Source organism: Cryptomeria japonica, chromosome 8, assembly GCF_030272615.1.
Source record: "Cryptomeria japonica chromosome 8, Sugi_1.0, whole genome shotgun sequence".
Taxonomy (NCBI): domain Eukaryota; kingdom Viridiplantae; phylum Streptophyta; class Pinopsida; order Cupressales; family Cupressaceae; genus Cryptomeria; species Cryptomeria japonica.
In genome coordinates this window covers 520,612,201-520,634,340 of record NC_081412.1, presented here as the reverse complement: position 1 = coordinate 520,634,340, position 22,140 = coordinate 520,612,201, and the positions used below count along the sequence as shown (strand labels likewise).

The 22,140-nt window shown below is 35.0% G+C and overlaps 1 protein-coding gene across 1 annotated transcript; it reads right to left on the bottom strand.

The window, feature by feature from the left end:
* Nucleotides 1-18,363: 18,363 nt before the first annotated feature.
* LOC131056119 (elicitor-responsive protein 3-like) lies at nt 18,364-20,173 on the bottom strand. Its single transcript, XM_057990470.1, has 4 exons — nt 20,107-20,173; nt 19,902-19,967; nt 18,708-18,858; nt 18,364-18,514 (listed from the first exon to the last, which is right to left on the bottom strand). The coding sequence occupies exons 1-4, from the start codon at nt 20,171-20,173 to the stop codon at nt 18,364-18,366; spliced, it is 435 nt and encodes a 144-aa protein (XP_057846453.1).
* Nucleotides 20,174-22,140: the final 1,967 nt, after the last annotated feature.

Sequence of the window (22,140 nt, the reverse complement as noted above, 5' to 3'; positions counted from 1 at the left end):
TACCTTAAATATATAACTAGCATTATAAAATCCTAATTAAATAATTACAAAAAAATTTAATCTCTCCAAGGGATGATACTACTTCAATTAAATTTCAAGCTTTGTACATGGGGTGGGATGCTTATTAAATTCCATTTAAGGTAAAATACAACTTAATTACATGTAGGGACAAAGGATAAAAAATCAGCTTAAGGTCCATATTATTTGGCTACTAAACTTAATATTGTCAGCTTGCAAGTCAATGGTATCAAATTTTATACAAGAATATAAAGACCATCCATTTTTCAATTCTCCATCAAATGATCATGTGACAACCTCTAGAACCAACTAGTATTAGTTTTAATGGTTAGTACCCTATGTGGCTATGAAAATTTAATAAGGTCAGTCTAGGAGTATACTATGAATAATGAATATAGTATATAAGTCATAAATAACCCATAATTCAATGATTTATGTAAGGGATTAGATTTCACTTAATTTTGACTACCATAAGATCAAGGTTGTCAAATGATCATGTGACAACCTCTAGGACCTATTAGTATTATTTTTAATGTTGAGTACCTTATGTGCCTATAAAAATTTAATAGTGTCAGTCTAGGAGTTTACAATGAATAATGAATATATAGTATATACGTCATCACTAACTCATAATTCAATGATTTACGTAAGGGATTAGATTTCACTTAATTTTGACTGCCATAAGATCATATTTCTTTTAGAAGACCTTATATATTGATTAACTAGACTTATATTTACATATATAACTTAGAACTACAACAACTCCAATGTGTCCAAGCACAATTCAATAATTGAAACATCAAGACAACACAACACCACCTAATTATAACTAGAATAACCATCATTCTACACTCATAGAATGACCATCATTAGGCATCTACAAATCTACTAATATGACCAATATTGAACACAAGAGTGACCATGTATGTCTAGTCTTCATTAATGACTGGTTATACTACATAATGGGGCCTCACATGAGATTAATTAATTCTTAGTTATTCTTTGTACCATGCAAGAACTAGGGTACTAATCACAAACACATCTTTTTTATTAGGAAATGTGTTTTGGCACAAAAAAAAAATATATAATTTCATGGAATTGATCTATTAGACTCAAAAATATACGTAATTATTACAACTATTGGCTTTGACCATACAACTTCCTGATTATGGGATACTTCCTTTGAACAAACTTAAGTAGATCCTTCACTAGATCCTTCATTTTCTTTTTGACTTAAATCTTTTAAGTGATCAACACCCTTCACACACAGATGTCCTTAAATTAGTAGTCTTTGTTGACCAACCTATATAAATACTTATACAATTTCTCAATCCTCTATAGTAAATAGACCTTTTGTAATCTTGATATTTACTTATGGAGTAGGCTCCTTATTTATTTTTTTGACATTTTGATCTTTCTTTGGAACCCCTTTAGAAGTAGTGCCTTCAAATAAGGGTGAGTTTGGATTGTTGAAATTTTCTTCCTTATTCTTGTTTGGACCATAAAGATGACATCTTACTTGTTTTAATATATATTGAGGAATAAAATTACCTTTATCTTTCTTTATTTAGGGTTATAAGTTGGTTTTTGTGTTGTGTACCATTAGTAGGAAATGTAGAGGCTTTATTGACTCCTTGTTTTTCCTTTATATTAACTTTGAATTTGTTCTCTACTATAGGTTCAATTGGTATAATTATAAAATTTTATCTTTTTGCTCATAAGAAACAACTATTTAATGTTCCTTATTCAAATAGTCATAATGGATGCCATGAGTGTCCAACATAATTTTCAAGTGTGAAGTGACTTGATTGTAAAATGTAATCATAATCATTTGCATCATGTGGAATATCTCAGAAATATTTCAGTCATCATGAGAACAACTATGTGAGTAATATGACATGATTAAAAAAAATACTACATGCAATTTGATGCAGTCATAATCCAGAGGGCCCTCAAAGAGAATAGTCTAGATCATGTAGTAAGAGTAACACAATGGAAGAAACAACAAAACATAAAGAAAATATTGATTCAAACATATCTGCAATATCATAGATTCACCATAAACTAGGCGGAAACATCTAGTGTACATATAGGCTAACAGGCCTAGAACAACTTATATTCCAGATTACAATCCATCCGGACCCCCAATAGGTATACTAATTACATAATTTGAAATCATTCTCATACAATATCTCACTGCTCTCTAAGGATAAATTACAACAATATATATAACATCTGGAACACATCCAGGTCGACCACAAATATTACATTCTCCAACATGGGAAAATGAAATGTGTAAAATAGGTCAGACCCAAAGTGTGAAGATCTCTTCCAAGGACACAAATGAAGTGTGGACCACCAAAGAAGGTTGGACAAGGGCCTAGGAACATCGTATGTGGTGCCAATCAGATCCACAAGTCAATAAATCACTCCGCAAGAGAAGAAATCTCCAACTAGCCATTAAGCTCAAAACTGCTCTGGATCTAAGAAACAGCCAATCCAGAAGCAATAACTTGTCAGAAAAGAGTCCAAATGAACTGGAAATCTAGAACAAGGAATAAGAACACGTCTGGAAGCCAAGAGTCTGATCCACAATGGAAAATGAACAACTACTGGAGAATTCGAGAAGTAACACAAGAACAACAACAATAAACAAGAACAACTGAAAAGAATATATATATATATATATATGTCAAAAAAATGTACCGAACAATATACATGCACTTTCGCCTCTGTGAAACAAATTTGTTCTTCACAAGATTGGAAATTTGCACCACTTCCTTTCCTTCATGGGTGATAACCTCAAATCTTATTCAAGCTTAGGATTTTAGTGAAAATTTGACTTGAATAGTTATTTGTCTTATGATTACATAAACAAGGATACATTATAAATTTTAAAAAAAGATATAAGGATAGATTATGCATAAAGACATGTAATAAAGTCATAGTTGCATTTTTAGTTTTGAAAACTTCCTTGATAAGCTTACGGCTATTTGTATTCCTTTCTATACTTTTCGGGCAGCCTTTGATGTTATGGTTAATTCTTATTTCTTCATATTGTTTGAATGTTAAAAAAAAAGCATAGTTGTATTAATACATTAAGTGAAATATTTAATATAAATATATTAAGCAAAGTATATAATAAATAAGTATACAAGTACATATAATTTATCTCCCTTATTATATGGGAAACTATTTATATACGTATAAGTTAGATATCAATATAGAGATACCGATATTAATAGATATAGAGAGGTGAAGATAAATCTCTCAAAAAGTTTTTATAATTAAGAAGATATGCAGTCTTATGGAGTTATTCAATTTGATGTATTCATAAAATCATTATAGATAGAAGATTGTAAAATTAAGCATAACATTTAGTCTTATAGAATTGTTGCATTTGACATACTTACAAGTTTGTGTAATTAAGGATTGTTTCATGCAATTCTTGTATTTGACATATTCATAAAACTACTATAATTAGAATTTTGTATAATTAGTTTTTATTATTTTATAAATAAATATTTTAGATTTTTGCAATCACATAATATCATGTAACAATTGTTGGCATTGTGTTGTCATTTATGTCAACCAGTATAGGATGGCTACTAGTATAAGAGATGTATGTGCACCACTGTCATTGATGTCACCTTGTATTGCAGATCACTGGTAAGGGAGAGAATGTCATTCAGTACAATGACCATTGGAGTCACTGGTACACAAGTTAGTGTTTGACTTATGTGGACATTATGGACAATAAATCAATATGATATAACAATCGGTAAATGATCACATCTATAAGAGTGCAAGATGCTAGTTGGTTGATTGTGATGAAGAGGGGGAATGTTACCTAAATCACATTAACATTGGAGGAGAAGTATGTACAGGTCACCGGTATGCTGTGTGGATGTCAAACAACAGGACTCCCACCGGATAAAGATGCAGTCACTATTTGAAGAGATGACTGACAATGAATGTGCGCCAACCGGATCACATGTGCCTATTTGATGATATGTTGCTCAAAAAAGGAAGCCACATTGGTGCATTGTAGGATGCAGACGACAAGGATCCACTCCCACTGGTAGGTTGAGCTTATCTCCTATTATGTATGAAAGGCATCATAGTTCTCTGAGATAAGAGAAAAGAGTTAAAGGTAGGCGATTGAAGGCTCACACCAGTTGAACAGGTGAAACACTAAGTTGCCTTAAGTGAATGAGATCAGGGATGTGCACCGGATCAGCATTTGAAGATGTGATGTGCTACCGGAACAAAGAAAGGAAGAGTAAAGAGGTGATGGGTTTGTCACCTTGACAAATCAGTTGAGATGATGACCAGGTTGATGATGAAGAAGGCAAAATTGGAACAGCTACAAACAATGGACATTTCTAGATTGAAGATAGAAATTGTTGAAGGTTATTGACATGGTGTCATCAAAGGTGCCTACTAGTAAGCATGAGAACCAGTAAGAGAGAAAAAAGGCTAAGTGATGTTCTCCTTCCTAATGAAGATGAGCATATGGTAGATTGATATGCTTGGAAACTGGCAAAGGTTCTTGCACCAAAAGAGAAGAAGAGTGCAAGGTTGAAAGTAGACTGGTTAGGGTATAACCGGTAGGGTTAGTGAGCCGGTAGATGAACCCGGTAATGGAATTGGTCGGTGATCCCATCCAGACCGATATAACCAAACTAGCAATGGTGGATGCCAACAAAGGGGCCACATGGAGTCGAAGTGGCATGCATGCACAGGTCAACATGTTGAGTTGGTAAAGTGTCAGGCGGTGAGGTAGAAGGTGACAGGTTGAAATTTATGTCGACTGTGTGACTCATGAGATGTGTAGTAGAGGTTTGTAGCTCAAGGTCAAATGGACAACAGAGATCTAGCACAAGTTGTTTGACTAGATCAAGGCAGATGAAGGGAATTGTGAAACCATTCTTGGTGATCGACTAAGAAATCAACTGACAGGTTAAAAGCAGATTGCCTAATATAGAAGGCGTGTTTTGGAAGGCATGAAAATGGTAGGATTAATTGATGAGTTGCAGTTCATAAATATAGGTGATCATATTGGATGAGATCTTATTGGATTTGGTTTGCCTCAAGGTTCATGAGGAAACCCTAACCGCCTGAAGTTTGAATTGGTTTTTGGCAGGAAAACCAGTTTATAAATATGCAAGCCAAAATCAATGTTGGTTGCCATTGGATGAGAGAGTCTTGTAGCTGAAGGAGTGAAATCGGTCAAGTGCTCATCAAGAATAAGAAGAAGAGACTGAGTGTGAGGAAGAATAGGGTTGAAGTGTTCAACCGACAATAGAGAAAGAACCGGCAGTCAACCATTGAATTTGACAGAGGAGTAAACCGGTAGTGATAGAACCGACAAAGAAGAGTTGCAAAAGATTGAAGAGAAGGAAAGAAAAGCATCGGCAGAAGAAGAATTGCATAAGTTTTCAAAGAAGGCAAGAAAAAATCAGCTGAGTGTAGTACCTATGGAGAGCAGCAGTGTAATAGAAGAACCGACAAAGAAGGACCGACAGAGAAGAATAAGAGTTTGAATCAGTGACGTGTAGCAGAAAATGTGTTGTAGCAGGAGATAAGGTTAGTGTAGTGAGAAGGTAAGGAGAAAACCAACAAAGGACTGAAGAGAGAAGAAGTGGTAGAGAGATTTGCAGAAGGGTTACAAAGTTCATTTGTAACAAGGCTATTAACTTGTAATTGATTATGTTTATTGAATTTCATTGAGTTGGAGCTCGGTGCAAGGGTTGTATCTCCTTGGATTGGTGTCCTAAATCAGGGGTTGGTGCTCCTTGGGTTGGTGCCCCAAATCAGGGGTTGGGGCTCCTTGGGTTGGTGCCCTAAACATTGTAATCAGAGTTTCATTGTGAGGCTGGATTGGAGCAGTAGACTCCAAAAACATTTCTCACCGAGGTTTTTCCTATCTTGGTTTTTCCTCATATATGTTGGTGTTATGTGATGTCCCTTTCATGTGTGATTGCATTTGTGATAGTCTCCCATCAAACTGGTAAGTCTATTTTCTGTTAGATCTGATAACTGGTATACACACATAAGATAGATAAAGGGAAAAGTTTGCAAACCACTGATTCACCCCCTTCTCAGTGGTACATTATTTCTAACAACAATATTATTGTATCATTTCTTAATTTCATATTGACTTTCTTTTAGTTATTAATAAATATTATATATTTAGAGGTTACAGGAGAAACCCCTAGATATGTTACTTCTCTTTATATGCTATTTTTACAAATTCAACGTAGAGAGTACCCTCCATTTCTTTGTGCATTATGAGAATTCTCTCTTATTTATTAAAAAATATTCTATATTTAGAGGTAAAAGGAGAAACCCCAAGTTATGTTACTTCTCTTTATATGGTATTTCTACAAATTCAACATTAAATTTGGGTGAGTGAAACAATGCTGATTATTTTTTAGATAATGCCTAAAGAAAATCAATGAATAATATTACCTTCAAGGGACAAAGTGATAAAGTTTAGAGCATTGAGAAACACACCACTAATGAGTGCAACAAAAGAGTGCCAAAGATAGAGACAAAAAATGACCTATCATAGCATTTTTGGACTCTGTGTAGATGGGGACTTTAGATTTAATCACTATACAAACCTTGTGGCATGGTTTGTGACCTATATTGTTGTAGGTTTCAAGTGTCGAGCCTTTATATAATTACCCTTTTCCACCAAGATTGTTATGATCTATGGGATAATTAGGAAGGTACATTGGATATACTTGTATATCTATGAATCAATGAAGACCTAATATTTTGTCCAAGGGGATTGGGCATCATTGGTCTCATTATAAATTTATAATTTAACATAAAAATATAATTGTGATAAAATTGGACACATCAAGACAAACACCTTGATAATATATTTTAAAGTATATCCATACACATTAAGAATTTTTTATTTACAAGAATATAATATAATGATCTTCAATTATTGTTTATAATTTCATATCTTTTACATCGGGAGAGTGGTTTTTTTTTTATTTCTCATCCTCTCTATGTGATAAACTTGTAATAATATAAATGAGAAATAGTATGCATGTAAAATGTAAGAATATACTAACCTAAAATGATATCTCTAATTGATTCAACTATTATATAATAATATAGTTTTATTGGAATCTCAACTTTATCATAAAAAATCATCTCAACTTTTTGATCATCAAAATGCTCCATAAATGATAATTTATGATAATTTTGAAAGTATCCTTACAATTATATAAACTGATAATATTCTTGTAATCACATCCACCACCATATATTAATCTACAATCATGGATTAAATATGATATTTTTCCCTTTCTAATCTAATACATTTAAGCATAGGTCAAAACTAAAACAACATATTCCAAACACAAAAATCATACTTAGCTCCTTAGAATGATAATATATGCAAGACATGACCTTTACATATTTTTTAAAAGAAAACTATGATTATTGCACATCATTGAAAGATCTAGAGGATTAAATTTAGTCATGTTTGGATTCCTATAAGTGGATGCATAATTTATTTGAAGCTATCATTTCTCAATTAATAGATTTTTAGCACAAACAATATCGTTTGCTAAATATGATATCAATTGATCCCATTAACTACACAATCGTATATAAAATATAGACCTTTTTTTTTCTAAAAGACCTTCCAAACCTCTTCGGTATACCCATTGCACACCAAGGTGCAATTGCTAGTTATAATTTAATATGTAAAGTATAATATATTTAAAATGATGTATTATTTTGCTAATAATGATATTGAGTAATGATTTAAATGTGGTGTTATTGGTATTTTCATTAATATTCAAATATTAGTGAGATGTTATTGTTGAGTGTTTATGGTGCAAGAGCACAAGAGTAATTTTATTGTGTAGGTTCTAGGAGTTAGGAATCACGAGATTTTGGTTTGTTATAAGGTCAATAGGCTAGTGAACAAATACTAAGATGTATGTAAGGGCCCTAGGAGTCACTGATTGGCCAATGTTGGCCTATGGGCTCTTAAGGGTGCCAAGTAGAGTACTTGGTAGAATAAGTTGGTTTTATGTTAGAATAGGTTTTTTGATGTGGTTTAATGGTTTTCAAGGTCATTTGGACCTTTAGAAGTGATCTAGTTTTGATTTGGGCCAAAGTTGCTCAATTATGTAAAAGTTGTAAAAAGTTGCAAAAGTTGCTCATAGCAACTTTGCAACTTTTGCATTTTCCAAGCATCAACGGCTAGTTGGTTGTCTTTTTCAGTTAGAAGACATTTTTAACCAACCCAAGGCCAATGTAAGGCTTGGTACAATCGATGAGAAGGTTGGTTGAGGAATTGGAACAAGGAAAGCAAGATTTAGCCTTAAATTTTTGTGTTTTCAATTATTTGCATTGAGTTTTCTTGGTCTCGTACGGTCTGTACAGACTTTCAAGCCCTGACCAAGGCATGGATTGCTATAAAAAAGACACACCTTTTGTTATATGGTGATTTGAGGTTTAGAAGTGTTATAGAACTTGCATTTTTTGTCATTTTTGTTGCCGGCAGGTTCTAAAGACCTTGAAACAAGGGTTTTGAAGATCTCTTGTCTCAAACCTAGCATTCCATGGTGGAACCACATACTGAAACCTTGTGGAATGCTAGGAGGCCTTGTAAAGTATGTTTTCATTTTGTTTTAAAGACAACAGAAGCTAAACTCTAGATTTGCCACCATACCCTAGGCTTGGCACGTTGAATTGGCAAGCAATGGGGAACATGGACAGCAGACCCTAGATGGGTAAATCCGTTGGATGGATTTGGTTCCGAGTTAGATTGGACATCCTGATGTAGAGGCCTACCCAAAAATCCTAATAGCAAGCCCAAATCAAGTTAGGCTAGTGACCCTTCAACTACTCACAAGGGCTCTGCAAGGAAGGACTCTACACCTTGGATGAAACTACACACACATTCCCTAGTCTTATGCCTACTCAAGATGAGTAACAGGCTTCAACTCTTCAAACAACCTTTACTCATGATCCCCACTCCTTGAGATTTTGAATTTGGTCAAAACACAACATCTAAGACCTCTTTCAAGTACTGGTTTTTATCTTGGGCATCAAATCCTTATACCTCCTTTATAAACCTACCCCTATGGCTAGTAGCCCTTCTAGACCGGTGATTTGGCCTTAACTCAAAAATATTCCACACAACCATACAAAAAAATTAGCATTTCGAGCACCCTTTTGGAAGATATACTAATCCCCAAAATTGTTTGGTCATATTTTTAAATATAAGGTCTTCTCCTTCAGACGCTAAGAGACCTAATTAAGGGTAATTAGCCCTTTTTTCCAAAGCAATTACCATTTCCGGTAGACCAAATGAAAAAATAACTTAATGGGCATGTGGGGGGTAGTGATAAACTTCTAATTCTAGGGTTTCATGCTTGGAATCCATCGCTAAGACAATTTATGATGGCTGTCCTAAAACTTGTCATAGGTAGTCACATAGAGATGCCTACCTAAATCTGTTTATTTCTCCACACAACAAAATCTTCCCTACAAAAAAACATGAAAATAATAAAATAAAAAGTCTTATCCTGCATCCCTCCAAAGGAAGAGTCTTCTAATGGACCGGAGTGCAAGATAAAGCCATTTTGGTTCAAAACCCTCTCCAAGCCCTAAATTTTCGGGTTACAGTCAATAGAATGAAGGTTTCTCTCTACTCCCAAACAATGAAGACCTCAGAACACCACCAAAAGAAAACTAGTTCATCCTCCTATCTACTTCATGGATGGTGGGATTCAATTCAATCCGTATAGTCACGTACAACACCTGCAAACTCAGAATTTCTGCGAAAAATGTAGTATTTTGAGTATTACTGATTCTCAAACTCCAACTCCAATCACATCAACCTTTGGAATCATGCACACAAGGATTATACAAATCTCCAATGGTTTACCACCAAATTTGGAGTAGGTTGGAGCCATTGAAAGGCTTCCCCAACTGAATTACAAAAAGTTGCACTTTTGCACTCAAAAGTTGCATTTTTGCAATTTTGCACAAAAAGGTTGTCATACTTCCTAAGGTTGGGATCCACACACATGGACCAACCAAAAACACATACAACATGTCTAAAACCTATTAAACATGAATCTAAACCATCTACTACCCCTCTTTACCACATTGTCCCAATTGGCTTCTCAAATTGCCTAATTGGTGACATGGGCTTACATGGGGTTTATTTGCATACATGAAACATAAGACACACTAACACATCCTAATGATCCTATTATTCATCGTAACGGTCATGAATATCTTGTTGATGAGGTGCTCCTACACCATACTCCTTGAGAGAAGAGATCTCAAGCCCACTTGAGATCAAGGTTTGTAAATCTGCACCATGATTGGATATTTGCTCACTTGTCATCCAAACCACTTGAGAGTCTGGTTTATCCTGCCAAGCCACCAAGTACTCAATGTACTCCTTGTTCCTTGTCTTCTTTGTGAATCTAGTGTCAATCACTTTGCTCAACCTAGGTGATTCCTGCCTTGGAATGTCATTTTCTGTGGCAACCTGCATTGGTTCTTCTTCTTCACTGTCAGTACCTATGAAAAGTGTAAGATCACACACATTAAAGATGGGTTATAATCCAAGATTAGGAGGAATTTGGATATCATATGCATTCTATCCACACTTCTTCAATATTTGACATGGTCCAATCTTCCTCTGCATGAGTTTGGTGTATTTTCCTTTTGGTAGTCTCTCCTTCTTCAAGTGTACCCATACCAAATCCCCAACATTAAATTGTACATCTCTCTTCTTCTTATCAACATGATCTTTATACTTCACTGCAGATTGTTCGAGATGAGACTTGACTTGGTCATGCACCTCTTTAATGGTTGATGCAAAATCTTCACCATCTGCACTAATGGCTTCTTCTTTGGGTAAATCTCTTAATTCCAACACTCCCCTTGGGTGTATGCCATAAACAATCTAAAAAGGATATTTACCGGTACTCTTATTTATGGTGTCATTGTATGAGAATTTTGTCTGTAACAAAATGTTATCCCACTACTCTCCATGTTGCCTTGTTAAACACCTTAATAGGTTTCCTAATGACCTATTGATAACTTCAGTCTGCCCATCCATTTGAGGATGGTAGGCTAATGAGAAAGCTAAGTTAGTCCCCAATTTCTTCCAAAGAGTTCTCCAAAAGTGACCTATGAACTTCACATCTCTGTCTGAAACAATGTTTAGGGGCAATCCATTTATCTGGACTATCTCTTTGAAGAATAGGTCTGCAACATATGATGCATCACAAGAAGTCTTACATTGCAAGAAATGAGCCATTTTACTAGACCTATCCACTACTACAAAGACACTGTCAAATCCTTTCCTTGTTCTAGACAAACCCAACACAAAGTCCATACTTATGCTCTCCCATTGCCTAGAAGGAATGGGTAAAGGCTGATATAAACACTCATTTGTAGACTTCCCTTTGGCTTTTTGACATATGACACATGTCTCCACTTACTTTCTCACATCTGCCTGCAATTTAGGCCAAAAATAATGTCTCTTCACAAGGTCTAGGGTCTTTTCAAGGCCAAAATGACCTGCCATGGCTCCACAATGTTTCTCCCTAATAATATTCAACCTCATGGAACATTTAGGAATACACAACTACACTCCTTTGAACAACAATCCATCTTGTATCAGAAACTCAGAAAACTCAATATGATACTAGTCACCAAAAGTTTCACATACCTTGTATATTTCTCCAAAGTCTTCATCAGCAACATACATACTTTTCAAGGAATCAATACCTATACTCTCCATCTTGATTTGGTTTACAGTCAAAACCCTTATGCTCAAAGCATCTGCAAATTTGTTCTTAACTCCCTTCTTGTGTTTGAGGGTAAATGTGAAATCTTGTAGGGTCTCTACCCACTTCATATGTCGGTGGTTAAGCTTCTCTTGACTATTTATGAAACTGAGTGCCTAATTATCAGTAAACACTATGAACTCCTTAGGCAATAAATAGTGCCTCCACTTCTTCAAGGACTATACTAGAGCATACATCTCCAAGTCATAAGACGAGCATCTTTTCTTAGAATCATTTATCTTTTCACTAAAAAAAGCAATAGGCCTTGCTTCCTGACTGAGTACTACTCCAATGGCCATGTGGCTTGCATCACATTCCACTTGAAATATCTTGTTGAAGTATGGTAAGGCAAGGACTGGTTGTTCTGCAACCTTCTTCTTCAATGTCTCAAATGAATCATCTACCTCTTTGGTCCAACTGAACCTGCACTTTTGTCCTCCCTTTATGGTGTCAAGCATGGGTGCACAAATATGACTAAATCCTCTTATGAACTTCCTATAAAAAGTTGCTAAGCCATGGAAACTTCAGACATCACTCATGGTTCTAGGTGTAGGCCAATACAATATAGCACTCACCTTCTCTTGATCCATTTAACTCACCTTGTGAGATTATAAAACCCAAGTAGATGATTTCTTCCTGCATGAACAAACACTTCTCCAAATTGATCATTAGTTTCTCTTCATGTAACCTCTTGAGAGCCATATCTATGTGGTTGAGGTGCTCTTCCCTTGTGTGACTGAAGATCAAGATATCATCTAAGTATACTATGAAAATTTTTCCTATGAATTCCACCAAGACTTCATTCATTAACCTCATAAAGGTACTAGGTGCATTGGACAACCCAAATGGCATGACTTTCCATTCATATAACCCCTCATTAGTTTTAAAGTTTGTTTTCCATTCATCCCCTGGCCTTATTCTAATCTGCTATCATCCACTTTTTAGATCCACTTTTGTAAAATATTTAGCACTCCCTAACCAATCAAGCAAATCCTCTATTCTAGGGATTGGGAACCTATACCTTATGGTTATCTTGTTGATAGCTCTTGAGTCTATACAAAGCCTCCAAGTGCCTTCTTTCTTGGGTGCAAGGACTATCGGTACTGCACATGGGCTCAAAATTTTTTCCAATCAGTCCTGATTTAATCAACTCTTCAATCTACCTTGCCATATCTTCATTCTGGTTTGGGGTGAGCTTGTAGGCTGCTTTATTTGGAAATGTAGATCTAGGGAAAAGATCTATGCAATGACTGATGTCCCTTACCAGTGGTAGGGACCTTGGCATTCCATCTAAGATGATGCCTTGATGCTTATCAAGAAACTGTCTAACTGTTAGGTCTATGCACTTTCGTCCCCCTTCCTTCTCTTTTGCAAACTGCTCTTTCCTTGTCACCTTGGGACTAGGCATGAGGGCATAGCAAACTGCACCTTTCTCTGCAATCTCCTTCATGAATTGTTTACCTTCTACTATCAGCACTCTTGTATCCTTCCCTTTTTATTCCACCTCTTCCTCTATCAAAGGAAAGAGTTCTATCACCTTACCATCCTTGGTGATTGAGTAGGTGTTCCTTAACCCATCATGATGAGCTTTCAAGTCATACTGCCATGGTCTCCCAAACAAGAGATGGCATGCATCCATTTTGGCTATGTCAAATAGCAATCTATCCTTGTAAGATCTAATATGAAACTCCACCCAAGCCTACTCTTCCACCACTTCTTGTGGACCTTGGGTAAGCCATGAAACCTTATAGGGATATGGGTGAGGCAGCTTCTTAAGCTTAAGCTTTTCTACCATTTCAAGTGATACAAAATTTGCAATGGATCCTGAGTCTATCATAACCTTGCATACCTTTCCTCCTGCCTTGGAAGTGGTTTTGAAAAGAGATTTCCTTTGTGTAAGCTCCTTTTTAGGTACTTTCATGGTGGTTACTGCTCTCCTCATCATCAGAGCCTCTCCTCTTTCAGGATATCCATAGCCATCAGGAGCATTTACACTTTGATAAGTGCTTGCACTTGCCACACTTTGACAATTAGATTCCTACACCAAATTGCTTCTCCTTTCTCCCATGGAGCTATAAGGCTTCTCCGAACAACTATTGGCCATATGCCCTTCTTGATTACAGTTGTAGCATCTAGGAGGTCCTTTGACTTGGGATCTCCCTCTAGAGGGTGGTCTTCTACCTCTAAATCTTCCTCTTGGATTGTAGCCTCCTCCTTGGTTGTAACTGCTCTCTCCTCTATTTCCTTCTTGATTAGAGTCTCCCTAATAACCAAAACTATTTCCTCTACCTCTGAAAGGGCCTCTTCCTCCTCTTTGTTGTCTCCCTTTACCTCTACCATTCTGATCCTACCTTCTCTTCAACTTCTCCTCCACCTTGAGTGCCAATTGAAAGCACTTTTGGACTATCTCCGAGGTGTGGAGATTCAAGTCTTCTTGGATTGTAAACCTCAACCCATTGAGATACCTTGCCACCTTCTCATCTTCACTCTCTTTCACCTTAGTCCTAACACATAACTTCATGAAATCCTCGGTATACTAACTCACATCCATCTCCTTTTGTTTCAAATTCTGCCTCCTCCTATGCAATTGGATATTGTAACCCATTGGGACATATGCTTCTTTCACCAAAGTAATCATCTTCTTCCATGTAGCTACTCTTCTCTTTCTCTCTTTCACCCTCTCATCTTGTATGAAAGTCCACCAAGTTAGTGCAGCCCCTTTCACTTTGGATTGGGCCCTCTTCACCCTCTAGTGGTCTGGTATGTCTTCACTTTCAAAAAAAATTGTCCAAGGATCTATCCACTCCATCACAGTGTCAGGCTCCATCTTGCCTGCAAATACTGGCAGATCTATCTTCACATCCATTGCCCTTCTCTCCATGGACTTGAGGACACTCATCAAGGGTCTCTGGTCTACAGGTACCTCTATTTCTTCCTACATAGAGATCTCCTCTTCTTCTCCACTCTGTCCTTTAACTGGCCCATCCCATTTCTCAAGGCCTGATTCTCAGCCCTGACTGCCCTGCTCTTTGCCATCTACTTCTTTACCAGAACATTCAATTATGCATTTCTCATTCTGGAAGGTGCCTCATGGGATCCTTCTTCTTTTGACATCTTTCCTTCTTCTTCTCTTCCAAAGAACACTCATTTTATCTGATACCACTTGATGCAGAGGCCTACCCAAAACTTCTAATAGAAATCCCAATTCAAGTTAGGCTAGTGACCCTTCAACTACTCATAAGGGCCCTACAAGGAAGCACTCTATACCTTGGATGAAACTACACACACATTCCCTAGTCTTAGGCCTACTCAAGATGAGTAAAAGGCTTCAAATCTTCAAACAGGCTTTACCAATGATCCCCACTCCTTGGGATTTGAAATTTGGTCAACACCCCACATCTAAGACCTCTTTCAAGCACTGGGTTTGATCTTGGGCATCAAATCCTTATACCTCCTTTGTAAACCTACCCCTTCGGCTAGTAGCCCTTCTAGACCAGTGTTTTGGTCTTAACTCAAAAATATTCCACACACCCATACAAAAAAATTAGCATTTCGGGAACCCTTTTGGAAGATATACTAATCCCCAAAATTGTTTGGTCATATCTATAAATATAAGGTCTTCTCCTTTAGAGGCTAAGAGACCTAAGAGGGGCAACTAGCCCTTTTTTCCAAAGCAACTACCCTTTCCGGTAGACCAAATGAAAAAATAACTTAATGGGCATGTGGGGGGTAGTGAGAAACTTCTAATTAAAGGGTTTCATTCCTGGAATCCATCGCTAAGACAATTTATGATGACTGTCCTAAAACTTGTCCTAGGTAGTCACATAGAGATGCCTACCTAAATCTGTTTATTTCTCCACACAACAAAATCTTCCTTGCAACAAAACATGAAAACACTAAAATAAAAAGGCTTATCCTACATCCCTCCAAAGGAAGTTTCTTCTAATGGACCGGAGTGCAAGATAAAGCCATTTTGGTTCAAAACCCTCTCCAAGCCCTAAATTTTCGGGTTACAGTCAGTAGAATGAAGGTTTCTCTCTAGTCCCAAACAATTAAGACCTTAGAACACCACCAAAAGAAAACTAGTTCATCCTCCTATCTAATTCATGGATGGTGGGATTCAATTCAATCTATATAGTCACGTACAACACCTGCAAACTCAGAATTTCTGGGAAAACTGTACTATTTTGAGTATTACTAACTCTCAAACTCCAACTTCAATCACAAAAACCTTGGTAATCACGCCCACAAGGCTTATAAAACTCTCCAATATTTTCCTACCAAATTTGGAGTAGGTTGGAGCTATTGAAAGGCTTCCCCAACCGAATTACAAAAAGTTGCACTTTTGCACTCAAAAGTTGCATTTTTGCAATTTTGCACAAAAAATTGTCATACTTCCTAAGGTTAGGCCACACACATGGACCAACCAAACACACATAAATCATGTCTAAAATCTATTAAACATGAATCTAAACCATCTACTACCCCTCTTTACTACATTGTCCCAATTGGCTTCTCAAATTGCCTAATTGGTGACATGGGCTTAAATGGTGGGGTTTATTTGCATACATGAAACATAAGACACACTAACACATCCTAATGATCATAGTCTTCATCATCAAGGTCATGAATAGCTTTTCGATGAGGTGCTCGTGCACCACATCCTCATGGGTGTACAGACCCAAAACAATCATCAAAATCCTTGAGCAATCGGACTGGTGAAGGCATTTGAGCAAGACCCTATTTTGTAGGCTTAAAAGGAGGAATTAGGCCTAAAAAGGGTTAGGATAGTTAGCAACCAAACCCGGATCCAATTCTGAGATATTGTATGAAACTTCCAAAAGGGTATCCGAAAAGATAAAGAGTTCATACCATTGTGTAGGACTTCAGGCATATAAGTGCAAAATACCTCACCGGTAGGGCTAATTGGACTAGGTCTCCTAGTAGGCCTAAAAGTGCAAATTGGTCTTTAAGCTTGGAACCGGTAATTTGCAAAGTCCTAGTTGAAGATATAGGGTTAGGAAACAACAGCAATTCAACCCTATGTGAGTTGGGAATGTGTGAGAGAAGATCCTAAGGTAGAGGGGGTTGGCTCTTGGTGAAAGTGTGAGAAGGTATGTAGTAGGAAAGTCTCAATTAAGGAGTGTTGGACACTCACTAAACAAGAGGAGGTCACCTTAGTCTAAGGACCTTAGGAAGATCATTAAGGGTGGGCCCTGCAACCTTTGGAAGGTTGGGAAGAGTGGAACCATCAAATGGTTCAAGAGACTGCCTAGACAGACATCAAGAATTAGCTAAACTGGTAGGAGTGAGCAACCCCTCTACATCAATTTATGTTGTGAATGAGGTCCCCTATGTGACAACATTAGTTTACCCTTTTTTATGTTGCAGTTTACCATCTTCTTCTTGAGATGAAGAGATTCACAAAGAATATAATATAACAAATGTCATGAAAGAGTGTTTAAAGATGGATGTAGCCAGTGGTTCCCCTTGTCCCAAGAAAAAAAAGATTGAAACAAAAAGGACTTTGCTGCTATAGATTGCTCGAAGATGGACATCTCTTCCCGAAGTCTGAAGGTGAAGATAGTAATGTTACTTTGTGTTCCTCTAGTCTCAAGAAAAGGAGATTAGGGGAAAAGGATCCTAGTATTTTGTGAAAACAAGTTGCTTTGGAGCACTTTTTTAAACCATCCTAATTTGAGCTGCCTATGGTTATTTTATGTTCTAGTTTTGCTATCTTGAAGTGTTTTAAGTTTCTTTTCTATTTTTGTTATCCCTTTGTTGTCTCTTAGTGTTTTGCTTGACTTCATGATACATCTTTTAGTTTGTAAAAGATTGAGGGCCCTTTCAAAATCCTCCTTACCCTTCTTACCTTAACAAAAAAACAAATAACTAATAGCTATATCAACATTATCATGTTGTAGACATCTATACAATATGAATCCAAATCACAATTGAAAAAAAAAACTATTACCATCCATAAAAAATAATTATTTCACTTTTAGTTTCATTATCCTTCAATACTATTCTTAAAAAAATATACGTTAAATAATACCCAGAGATATCACATAAGTGTCTTGCATGTTTATTAGTTGTCAAGGAGGACATGGAGCTGAACTCTTTCACTCTCATTAAAGATGTAACAGTTTCATATACTCAGAGACAACTGGCAATGATTCTATTTTATTCAGAGTAATAAAAGAATACTTGTAGAGAAACTAAAACATGCATGCATTTACCTGTTATGTCAAATTTATTCAAAATAATTTTTTTTTGTTTAAGGTTATTTGTATGTCATTGTAGATGTCTCTAGGCATAATTAATTTTACCAATAAATAATATATTTTCATTTCATTTTCTCAATAGTAATTTATAAACTTCTGTTTTATTATAAAATGTAGATTATCCTAAATGATTCCATTCCCTCCCATTTCAAACACAGGAGCTTTTCTTATTGAGTTCTGAATGCCCTAATTTTTCCAGAGAGGAATTAGAGACGATAAAGATGAGAAACATCTACAGCCTTGGGAGTGAATTTGAGGGCCACTTTAATCTGGCCAGAGTATGTCTTGTCCATAAGTACAACCCTGTACTGACTAGGAGGTATGATTCCATTCTCAAACACTGCCTCCAATGGAATACTGCATCTCAAAAACAAAATCAAATTAAATAAAAAATGTTAACCATAATTTTTGCTAAGAGACTTAAATTTTATCTATATATTTTATATTAACATTTGTTCACCTTGCAGATAGATCTAACATTTATTCACCTTGAAAAGAAATCAAATAGATGATACAAAAGCTTGACTTTAAAAAAAAAAAAAAATCTTACTTTACTTCTCCAACAAAGTCATCAGAGCTGAATTTATCTTGGTCTATTATTCTGATGTTAACGTCGTAGTCACCTTCTGATATGTCGAAAATAAATGCCTCGTTCCAAACTGGCTCTGTGCCCCCTCCTGCAACAATATCTTCTAATAAGTCTTTTCTTTCACCCCATAGCAATACAAGAGAATAAAATTTGTGGGTAAATTGAACGAAATACTAATTTCTGTTCATAAGAACAATCTATAGCAATATAAGAAAAATGTTCTTGTGGGTAAATTGAATGATCAAGTCCAGGAAGCACATATAATGATAGTTGTAGGTTTGAATTTTTTAAATTTGTTTGATTTTTTTTTAATTTATTGTATTTGAATGAAGGGCAATTTATATCCATAGAAATTATAATGATGCATGCAAATGATGGTCATAAATGTGATTTTTCGACATTTAAATGGAGGACAATTTACATTGATAGAAGTTATAATGATGCATGCAAATGATGGTCATAGATGTGATTTTTCTAGATTTGCAGCATTTGAACTGAGGAAAATTCATATGGATAGAAGTTATAATGATACAGGCATATAATGGTCATAGATGTGATTTTTCTAGATTTATGTCATTTGAATGGAGGACACTTCATATTGATATAAATTATGATGATGCATGCAATTGATGGTCATAGATGCGATTTTTCTAGATTTAACACATTTGAATGGAGGGCAATTTATATGGATAAAAGTTAAAAATGATGCATGTAGATGACGGTCATAGATGCGATTTTTCTAGATTTATTACATTTGAATGAAGGATGATTCATATCCGTAAAAATTATAGTGATGCATGCAGATAATGGTCATAGATGCGATTTTTCTAGATTTATGACATTTGAATGGAGGACAATTCATATCAATAGAAATTATACTGATACATGCAGATAATGATCATTGATGCAATTTTTCTAGATTTATCACACTTGAATAGACAACAATTCATATCAATAGAAATTATAATGATACATGCAGACAATGATCATAGATGTCATTTTTCTAGATTTATCTGACATTTGAATGAAAGGCAATTCATATCAATATAGTGATACATATTAAGACTTCACTTTTGAAATCCCATCAAATATTAATTCTTTCATTTAAGAATAAAGTGTCCGAAGAGAAAAAACAAAAAAAAGAGAATTCCTTACTGGATGCAGTGCTGCTCCTTTTCTCCTCGTTTCTGCATTTAACAATGCAATAAGGATTCATCTTACCTGCAAGTGTACCCACCTCTACTTTATCAGCCAATGTAGATTTTAAAATTGTAACATTCACATCCTTCAATTAAATGCTGAATGACGTATGCCCTAAAAGGAGAGTAAAAAACATATAAGGGAGGGAAAAACAAGATACAGAAAACATCGTTGTCGCTCAGATCCTCAGCGTTCACCAGTAAAACCTCCAGAGTTCCCCGTGCCATTCTTTCAACTTGTTATTCGCCTAATCAAGAATATACAAAGCGTTATAGAATTTATGGTTGTATATAAATAGAAAAAAAAATTTGGAGCAAAACGTTGCAATGACCTGATGACGTTTTGAATCCTTATCAGGGAGATTAATACTATTCGTTTCCTCTTAATTGTCAAATTGTATATATATATATATATATATATTTTTAAATTTTGATGCAGATGATTTTTTTTTTATATTATACATTCTTTTCTTTTGATTTGGCTATATGGTTTATCTTAAATCATATTAATACATTATTTTTATTGAAATAAGATGTGAATCAAGTCAAAGCTTAAGAGTATGTTGTTTAAACTCATCTTATCAAGATATATAAACAACACATTCTATCAAGATATATATATATATATATATATATATATATATATATATATATATATATATAATGATATTTTATTAAAGATAGAAGTTGACTCAATCTAGATGACTATTATTCTTAAATAAGTAATATATATGTCTTATAATTAATTTATATAAGATAAGCTAATAGATATATTTTACTTTTAAAAATTAGAAAGTTGCAACTTAGCTATAAGGCAACAAAATTAGAAAGTTGTAATCATTAAAACCAAATCAAATCCAATATGAAATTGAATATTTTAAAATAAGTCTATATTATATACTTTGTTTATCGTTGGCTTTTTGTTTTTGTTACTATTTTAGAATGCAGGTATAAACGTATTAAGAAAGGAAAAAACAAAACAAACAAATATATACAAAAAGTATAAAATTAAAAATACTATATAAATATATAATATTTAGTACTAGCAATTGCATCTTGGAGTGCAATGGGTATGCCAAAGAGGGGTGGAAGTTTAGTTCGGGAAATATTTGATCCATTTTTTTGCATAAATTTGTGTACTACATGATGTCAATTGGTAGGCCATTTAGAAAATGATGTTGTTTGTACAACAAAGGTCTCAATGGAGAAGTGGTAGCTTCAAATCAACTATCCATTCACTTAGAAAGATCCAATCATAATTGAAACAAAACCTTTGAATCAAGAAGATAATCATGTTCCATTACCAACATGTTCATGTCATATTTGCAAATAGGGTGAGAGTGAGAGAGAGGTAGAGAGGGATAGATTGAGGAGAGATAGAGTGGGGATAGCAAGAGAAAGGAGTAAAGAGATAGATATGGATATGGAGGAGAGGAATATGAAGAGAAGGAGAGAGATATGGAGAGATAAAGAGAGAGGGGAGAGATGAATAAATAGAGATAAAAGAGAGACAGAGAGACAGAGACAGAGAGAGAGAGAGAGACAGAGACAGAGACAGAGAGACAGAGACAGAGAAAGAGAGAGAGAATTGTTTTCCTCTTCTTATTTAGTGAGATTATCTATTGGAGTGAGTCCAAGAAGTAGGGGCAAGGACTTGGCTTTGATTTTTCATTTGGTGACTCAATTTGGATGACTATTATTCTTAAATAAGTAATATATATGTCTTATAATTAATTTATATAAGATAAGCTAATAGATATCTTTTACTTCTAAAAATTAGAAAGTTGTAGACTTAGCTATATGGCAACAAAATTAGAAAGTTGTAATCATTAAAACCAAATCAAATCCAATATGAAATAACTAAATATTTTAAATGGAAACATGCTTAAATGGTAGAAATAAAATAATAAATCAAATCCAATATGAAATTAAATATTTGAAAATAAGTCTATATTATATACTTTGTTTATTGTTGGCTTTTACTTTTGTTACTACTTTAGAATGAAGGTGTAAACATATTAAGAAAGGAAAAAAAACAAAAAACAAATATATACAAAAAATATAAAATTAAAAATACTATATAAATATATAATTAATATTTAGTACTAGCAATTTCATCTTGGAGTGCAATGGATATTCCAAGAGGGGTGGAAGGTTAGTTCGGGAAATATTTGATCCATTTTTTGAAATTAATT

Bases quoted from the DNA above. Each gene is read 5' to 3' on its own strand.
- LOC131056119 (XM_057990470.1), bottom strand. From the start codon at position 20,173: ATGGCACGGGGAACTCTGGAGGTTTTACTGGTGAACGCTGAGGATCTG. The intron at 19,968-20,106 runs GTATCTTGTTTT...GTACACTTGCAG, and splicing joins GAGCGACAACGATGTTTTCT to GTAAGATGAATCCTTATTGC. The intron at 18,859-19,901 runs GTAAGGAATTCT...GTGAAAGAAAAG, and splicing joins AAGGAGCAGCACTGCATCCA to ACTTATTAGAAGATATTGTT.